The 7,863-nt window shown below is 39.6% G+C and overlaps 2 protein-coding genes across 3 annotated transcripts; one reads left to right on the forward strand and one right to left on the reverse strand.

Annotated features, from left to right (window-relative positions):
- Window positions 1-220: 220 nt before the first annotated feature.
- Window positions 221-4,721, forward strand: LOC111804414 (65-kDa microtubule-associated protein 6). 2 transcript variants are annotated; one of them, XM_023689224.2, is made up of 12 exons: window positions 221-764; window positions 1,126-1,323; window positions 1,466-1,738; window positions 1,821-2,036; window positions 2,110-2,265; window positions 2,348-2,507; window positions 2,596-2,747; window positions 2,931-3,018; window positions 3,486-3,559; window positions 3,637-3,711; window positions 3,806-4,161; window positions 4,279-4,721. In XM_023689224.2, exons 1-11 carry the CDS (start codon window positions 690-692, stop codon window positions 4,139-4,141), a joined length of 1,803 nt encoding a protein of 600 aa, XP_023544992.2. In that variant the 5' UTR covers window positions 221-689; the 3' UTR covers window positions 4,142-4,161; window positions 4,279-4,721. The 2 variants fall into 2 exon arrangements, with proteins under 2 accessions (XP_023544992.2, XP_023544984.2); XM_023689216.2 differs by having other exon boundaries at window positions 222-764; window positions 4,300-4,721.
- Window positions 4,722-5,878: 1,157 nt separating this feature from the next.
- LOC111805873 (protein BASIC PENTACYSTEINE2-like) lies at window positions 5,879-7,863 on the reverse strand. Its single transcript, XM_023691148.2, has 2 exons — window positions 7,705-7,863; window positions 5,879-6,944 (listed from the first exon to the last, which is right to left on the reverse strand). Exon 2 carries the CDS (start codon window positions 6,937-6,939, stop codon window positions 6,097-6,099), a length of 843 nt encoding a protein of 280 aa, XP_023546916.1. The 5' UTR covers window positions 6,940-6,944; window positions 7,705-7,863; the 3' UTR covers window positions 5,879-6,096.

Raw genomic sequence — 7,863 nt, forward strand, 5'->3', positions numbered from 1 at the left:
TTAATATCAAGTGCTCTCTGACTCACCCGAAAACCCAAATTCTATAGAAATATAGAAAATATAATTCTGCTAACGTGGGCATAAATTCTGTTAGCGTTAACTGCCACGTTAGCGCATTTTAGCACAACCTCCAAATTCCAAAAAAAAAAAAGTATCTTTTATAAATTTTTTTTTTTTTTCTTTTCAAAATATTCACTGTTTTGCTTCATCTTGTTCTTCTTCCTTTTATATTCTCTTTTTATTTTCAAAAGAGCTCTCTATTTTGTTTTAGCTGTAGGTTTCCTTTCCTGTTACTTCTACATAGATATATATATACTTTTCTAATAATATGCGATGATTTCTTAGCGCTGAGACTTCACCGATTTCCCCTGTTTTCTTTGAGATGTTCTTCAGTTTGTAGCTGGAAAGAAAGGGGTTTCTGAAAAGAGAAGGAAATTTTGGAGAAATAGGTTTTGGGTTTTCAGATCTGAAGGAACAGAGCTGGTTCGAAATGTGTCTTGTCTTCATGAGTTCATTCGACAAATAAAACCCACTTGCCATGCTGGTTTCTTTCTGGGTTTGAGCTCTGTTTGTCGGGGGGTTTTTTCTTTTTTCTTTATCGAAATTCTTTAGCCGCCGCCTTCTGGGTTTTTGAGGAATTTGGGGGATTTTTTGCTCTTTGGAATTGGGATCTGTTGAAAGGAAAAGAAATGTTGGCTGTTGGTAGTCCTTTTGCCAGTGTTCGCACGAGCTCTAGTTGTAATGCTTTACTCAGAGAACTTCAGGTCTATCACTTTCTTTGTCTTCTTTCTTGTTTTGTTTGTAATTTTCTTTACAATGATGGGTTTGCGGCTCATGATGAGTTCTTTTGGGGGCTATGAGAGCTGCTACCGCTAATAATTCCCAGGCTAGTTTTGTGCTTTTTGACATTTGAGGAGTAATGAATCTCTTCTGGAAGCTCTTTTTTGGGGTTTATGTTGAATTGATAGCCTTCGCCTTTGCTCTCTCTTTCTCTTGTTTAGATTTGTCCTGAAATTTCACTGTATCTTTGATGGTTCTTCTGTTGAGGAGTTTCATGTGTTCATGTGTTCATGTTTACAATTCACCTGATCGAAGTTCACTGACTCTCTCCTCTGATGATTTCAGCAAATATGGAATGACATTGGCGAGAGTGAAGCTGACAAAGACCGTATGCTCCTGGAATTGGAGAGGGAATGCTTGGAAGTGTATCGGAGAAAGGTCGAGGAAGCTGTGAATGCCAAGGCACGGCTCCATCAATCCGTTGCGTCGAAGGAGGCCGAGGTTGCAACATTGATGGCTGCTCTTGGTGAACTAAGTTCTTCGGTAAAGATACATTAAAGTTTCTAGTGTTCGAGAACGAGTTCGAGGGTCCTTGCAATTGTTCTTAAATTATTGGCAAGAGTTGAATTATGTTCCATGACCATTTTGGTTGATTGTGTTTGTAATTTGTTTCCTGTGGTGGCAGAGTCAGGTTGAGAAGAGGTCCAAAACATTGAAGGAAAAGCTTGCTTCTGTCACTCCCTTAGTAGAAGAGTTGAAGACAAAGAAAGAAGAGCGTTTGAAACAATTCGCAGATATAAAAGCCCAAATCGAGAAGATCGGTGTCGAGATTTCAGGATATAGCAACCATCTTAACGACCACACGATCATCAATACTTTAACCTTGGAAGAAACAGACCTGTCTTTGAGAAAGCTTAACGAGTATCAAACTCATCTTCGCACCCTGCAAAAGGAGAAGGTTCGAGAATAGTAACTTAAGGATATCATGTGAAGCGATTTATTTCACGTTAAAATGATAATTGACAAGAAATTCTTTGCAGTCTGATCGACTTCATAAGGTTTTGGAACATGTTAGTGAGGTTCATTCTCTCTGTGGCGTTCTTGGCGTGGATTTCGGCCAGACTGTAAGTGATGTGCATCCGAGCTTAGAAAGAACGAGCGTGGAACAAGCTACAAATATCAGCAATAGCACATTGGAAGGCCTAGAACACACTATTCGTACATTGAAAGCAGAAAGGAAAACTCGAATTCAGAAGGTAAGCTCATTCAGATCATCGCTCGAGATTTCGTTCCGTTTGTCCTAATTTTGTAACCTGCCTTAACCTGCAGTTGAAGGACATATTAACATCACTATTTGAACTTTGGAACTTGATGGACTCCTCACATGATGAAAAGAGTAAATTTTCCCGGATAACTTCCATTGTACGTGTACCCGAAACAGAAGTCACAGAACCAGGTCTTCTCTCCACAGAGACGATTGAACAGGTTTGGAGCATTCTCAATATGATTTTCATGTCGGCCCTCGAAATGAAAAACGCTCAAGTTCCATTTTGGTTGATGTTTCCAGGCATCAGCAGAAGCGGAGAGGTTAACTAAACTAAAAGCGGGTCGGATGAAACAGCTCGTAATGAAGCGAAGGTCTGAGTTGGAGGAGATTTGTAGAATGACTCACATTGAAGCTGATCCTAGCACAGCTTCTGAGAAATCAAATGCTTTGATAGATTCAGGTAATCAAGTCCTAGATTATTCAAACTTTCATCAAACTTACTCTTCCTTAGTTACACAAAATCGACTTCTCGCTTTGTCGTTTTATAGGTCTCGTAGATCCTTCTAAACTCCTTGCAAACATTGAAGTGCAAATCGTCAAAGTAAAAGAAGAAGCCACAAGCCGAAGAGACATAATGGATCGAATAGACCGTTGGCTGTCAGCATGTGAGGAAGAAAATTGGCTTGAAGAGTATAATCAAGTAAGCCGAGTATTTTTGGCTTTGCCTGCAATTTCATATCGTGTTCGTATTTAAAAGTTATGCACTGCATGTTTGGGTAGCTAGCGGGTTTATGAACTCTTCGACTTGTTTTGCTAATGGAGTCCAATGTGATTAGTTTGGTTTGCTCTAGTGTACTAACACATCTTGTCATTCAAATTGCAGGACGAGAATCGTTATAACGCAGGGAGAGGTTCACACGTTAATCTGAAACGTGCAGAACGAGCAAGAGTGACTGTTAGCAAAATCTCAGGTATTTTTCTCAGGAAGAAGATGAACAATTAATGGAACATCCTTTATCCTTATATTTAGTTGGGTTGATTTGTTAATGAGAACAAATGGTGAAATTGATACGTCCCACAAAACGAACGTTTCGTTAAAAGATGTGAGATCCCACATTGGTCGGAGAAGGGAACAAAGCATTCCTTATTAGGGTGTGGAAACCTCTCCCTAATAGACATGTTTTAAAACTGTGAAGCTAACGGCAATACGTAATGGGTCATAGCGGACAATATCTACCAGCGGTGGGCTGTGGTTGTTACAAAAGATTTCCAAAATTTAACCAACAAAACATACAAAACGAACACTAACTAAGTGCCAAACTCGACGTTCTTAAAAGCAACGGTTGAAGTAAAGAAGAGTAATGATTTCACCGATTGTTCGAGTTTATTTCAATGAAATATAAACTTCTAAAGAGCTAATGGTGTTATTTCTTTTCAGCTATTGTTGATAATCTGATAAACAGAACTCTGGCCTGGGAAGATGAAAAGAAGACTATGTTTCTTTATGATGGGGTAAGGATTAATCCTCCCCATCCTTTTATCATCTGCATCATTTAGATTGGGAAGCTTATTAGTTGTTCTTGTTTCAGGCAAGATTGGTGACTATACTTGAAGATTATAAGTTAAGTAGACAACACAGAGAAGAGGAGAAAAAGAGACACAGGGTACTTTCATTTATGTTCTTATTTTGAGTTATGAGCTTAATCCATTCTCTTTACTGCCGTTTCCTGAAAAGAGACAAAAACCTTCCATTCCCAGGATCAAAAGAAACTCCAAGATATCCTCTTAACAGAAAAGGAAGCTATGTATGGATCTAAACCCAGTCCTAGGAAGAGCAACAGCTTTAGGAAGACTAATGGATATCGGGCGAACGGGAATGGATCAATGACACCAATGCCTCGTCGAAACTCTGTTGGTGGAGCGACCCCAGAGCTCCTCACTCCTACATCCTATTCTGGGCGCCAAAATGGATACTTCAAAGAAATGAGGAGGTTGTCTACTGCACCATTGAATTTTGTGGCCATGTCTAAGGATGATACAATGTCATATGCTTCCATGTATGGATCTGAGCCAGGTTCTCCACCCCGGAGTTAAATCTTAATGCTCTCGTCATGGTATGTTTACTCACTTCTAACTGAACGGTAAACTCGATTAGATATCGACCAAAACTGGTCGAACTAAAATGGTTCCCATGGCACTCTTTTTATTTCAATTGTGCTCTATCTAACCAGGAGCTCGTATGTGATCCACAGGGAAGGCACAACGGTCCGGGATATTCGTATACGTAAATTAATGCAGCAGCAGCAACAACTTTGTGAATAAGAAACAATTTGTAAACTAGTTTACAACTGTGATTCAATAGGACAACTTGGAGGAGGGAATGCAACTAACAGGTTGAGGAGGCGTAGAAGATGGTGTTTTGGCAACTCGACGCATGTATGGTATAAAATAGGTAGTGACGATAACAGATAAGTAGCTTGAAACCATGCATCTAAGGTTTCTTGTATGTTGAAATAGGAAGATTTGATATAGTAGGGAGTGCGACCACAATGTTGTGTGGATTTTGTTAGTGTTTTATGTATTGTATATATTATGTTTCTCAAACTAAAGCAACCATTCGATTTTAGATTCTTGATCTTTTGGAGATGATGCATATTCCAGGTGTTTCTGAGTATTGAGTGTAATCCTTTTCATCTTACTGTTTGTTTCCTTTAACTATAATATGGTATGGTAAATCTCCCTCCCTCGAACTACCCCGTACCCAGACAAGGCATGTTCTGTTCCACATTCACCGATTACCTGGAGATTGAACCAGGTGCTACATCACAGATGATCTACTCTACTCGAAAATGTCTAGGCCAAGTTGCAAAATTCACTTGTCAATTCTTGTTTGAGATAAATTTTGGTTTTTTTTTCATTTCTACTTGAAAATTCGAAGATGTTAACAAAATTCGAATTTGTAACTGCTCAAGTCTACTGCTAACATATATTGTCCTCTCTTTGGGCTTTTCTTCCCCGTTTTTAAAATGAGTTAATTTGAGAGAAGTTTCCACACCTTTATAAAGAAAGGTTTCATTCCCATCTCCAATCGATCCCACATCAATTGGAGAGAGAAACGAGTGCCAGTGAGGTGAGAAGGGAGTGGATTGCAAGATCCCATATCGGCTGGGAGGAGAACAAAACATTGATTATAAAAATATAGAAACTTCTCCCTATCAAACACGTTTTAAAGCAGAACCTTGAGGGAAAGCCCGAAAGGAAAAGCCTAATTTTTATAAGAGTGTGGAAACTTCTCCTAACATATGCATTTTAAGAACCTTGAGGAGAAGCCCGAAAGGAAAAGCCCAAAGAACACAGCAGTGGAATTTCCACTAGGCAGAGAGCAAATCAATTTTGAGTAAAGTCCACAGAACTGAGTTTCCTATTAATCTAACGACCAGTGCACACCAAACTTCATGATAATGTGAGATTGCTTGGTCTGGGAGAAAGACATAGGACAAGCAAAACTTCAACTTTTGCTTCTATTGGAGGATATGTGGCAGCCAACAATAAAATATCCAAATCAAGAAAAAGCTAGGAAAATTTCCATTCCTAATAACTCAAAGCTTGTTCAGCAATTTCATAAGCTCAGATAAAGAATCATTGTTTAAGATGCAATTCCAGAGGATCTAAAGCAAAACAGAGCACAAATTCATGAACAATCCAAATCCCTGACCTGAAGCAAAACCGAAGATGAACTTGTTCCAGTTTGCCTGTGTTCTTTCTTCCCTTCCTTCACTAATCTTCAACATGGAACAAAGAAATAGAAACACTTCCAAAAGGAATCTCAAATAAATGAAAGTTCATCCAGATAAATTCTTTTGTTTGCACGTATCACATAAGCTGAAGAGGAAAATAAATAAAAGAACCAAAGTGTCCAAATGTCGTAAACAATTATGAAATGTTAATAAAACTCATGAAGAAACTACAGACTACCAGTAGAGCTCTGCAGAAGGGTGCAGATATATACACAATTCAAGCAGACGATTGAAAATACCAACAGAATTAGTCTACTTGATTGTGACGAACTTATTAGTACCATGTCGTGCCCAGTGAGACCTCAAATCGATCGGGTTAGCAAAATTATAGCCATCAGCTGCTAGTTTCTCGAGTACCTTCTTAAACGCACCCTGACTCATTTTTCGCCCAGCTATCCTCGCACCTCGCCTTTTGTCACTCATGGGCAAAGGATAAGTCGATATGTTGGTAGTACAACAAGCAGACTGCCAACCACCACATCCCCACCTATAACATTGATGAGGAGAACCAGTGCAAGAGCAAACCGGGATCGGAATACCTGAAATGTCCATATCAATACCATTTATAACAAGATCAATATTCTTCTTCGGTGGTTTTGCACGAGGCACGGCGGTGCTAGTATCTTTCAGTTTCCTCGGTTTTTTAGCTTTAGGAGTTTTGGGGCCAGTCTCACTACTCTGTCTTTTCTTAGCTTTCCCACCTTCCTTCTTAACTGGAGGCTCTTCAACTCTATTTGCTACTAGTTCATCCCTAGATGAAGAGGGTGGCTGCAAGATCTGCAAGGAGTGAGCTCCTGAAGTTTCTGGAAGAACAGGATAATTGTGATTGGCAGGTAACATATTGAGAAACCTATCTCTGGGGTTACCTCCCCAATTATCCCTAATATAGTTCATATGAACCGGTGCTTCAGAGACAACGCAATCTCGAGGATGGAACGTTGGGTTCGCATTCACCATAACAGAAGGATCACGGCCGGGTAAGAAATGTTTCATGTCCCGCTCAGTAATTGGGGACATGAGCTGCAGGCCAAGATGGCCTTTAAAGGACGGCTCATAATAGCCCCAATTGCGCATGTTCAACGCATCATCATCCATGAGAACTACACATCAAACATAACAACAATGAGAGAAAAGTTCTTAGGTTTTGAACCTTCCCAATAGCAGTACTTGGATGGCGATTGTTCAACCACATCATAATGGCTCGCAAATGAAAACAAATCAAACAATAAAAGATCCAAAAGGGAAAAATAACAAGACAATTAATAGGATCAATTAAGGAGAAGCAGCTCCGAAATTGAAAATTTATTATCAAACGATTTAGACACTAATTTTATAGATCGACCTTCTAAATATTCCGTAGTAAAACAGAATTCCAGATCCAACATTCAATTCAACAAAGAAGACAAAAGAAGAAACATCCAATCGAGAAAATTAGGGCAAGGATCTCATTCCCGCGGCCCAGGAAATCAAAACTGGTTCTCATTTACAACATTGCAAGCAAATAGAAGCCCTAAACGGAGATTCACAAAAGTCAAAAACCCCCCGAAAGAGAACAAAACTTGAGAAATCAGAGACCCATGATGCAGAACGCACAAAAAATTAGGGTTTCCAAAATACCGAAATCCCAAAAACCACAGATCTGAGAAAAATTGCAGCAGAAAATCAGGAAATCACAAAAACAAAAGAAGAAGCAAATGCATATTTATATGGGGTTGCAGATAACAGGGGTAGTAGTACAAGAAGGACCCATATATTCAAACTCGAGAGAGAGAGAGAGAGAGAGAGAGAGAGAGAGAAAGAAAGAGAGAAGGAGAGAGAAAAAGAGAGAGAAAGAAGGGGTCGGGGAGAGAGAGAACTTACTTGGGTGGGTGTAAACGTCTCTTTAGGGTTTTGCCCTTCTGGAGAGAGAGAGACAGAGACAGAGAGGAGAGAGGAGAGAGGAGAGAGGAGAGAGGAGAGAGAAACCTCAGAAAGAGAGAGAGAGAGATAGAGAGAACTGTGAGAGAGAGAGAGAGAGAG

The sequence above is a fragment of the Cucurbita pepo genome, chromosome 1, assembly GCF_057944985.1.
Source record: "Cucurbita pepo subsp. pepo isolate OVF chromosome 1, ASM5794498v1, whole genome shotgun sequence".
In the NCBI taxonomy this organism is placed as follows: domain Eukaryota; kingdom Viridiplantae; phylum Streptophyta; class Magnoliopsida; order Cucurbitales; family Cucurbitaceae; genus Cucurbita; species Cucurbita pepo.

Bases quoted from the DNA above. Each gene is read 5' to 3' on its own strand.
- LOC111805873 (XM_023691148.2), bottom strand. From the start codon at position 6,939: ATGGATGATGATGCGTTGAACATGCGCAATTGGGGCTATTATGAGCCG.
- LOC111804414 (XM_023689224.2), top strand. From the start codon at position 690: ATGTTGGCTGTTGGTAGTCCTTTTGCCAGTGTTCGCACGAGCTCTAGT. The intron at 2,748-2,930 runs GTAAGCCGAGTA...TTCAAATTGCAG, and splicing joins GGCTTGAAGAGTATAATCAA to GACGAGAATCGTTATAACGC. The intron at 3,560-3,636 runs GTAAGGATTAAT...TTCTTGTTTCAG, and splicing joins CTATGTTTCTTTATGATGGG to GCAAGATTGGTGACTATACT.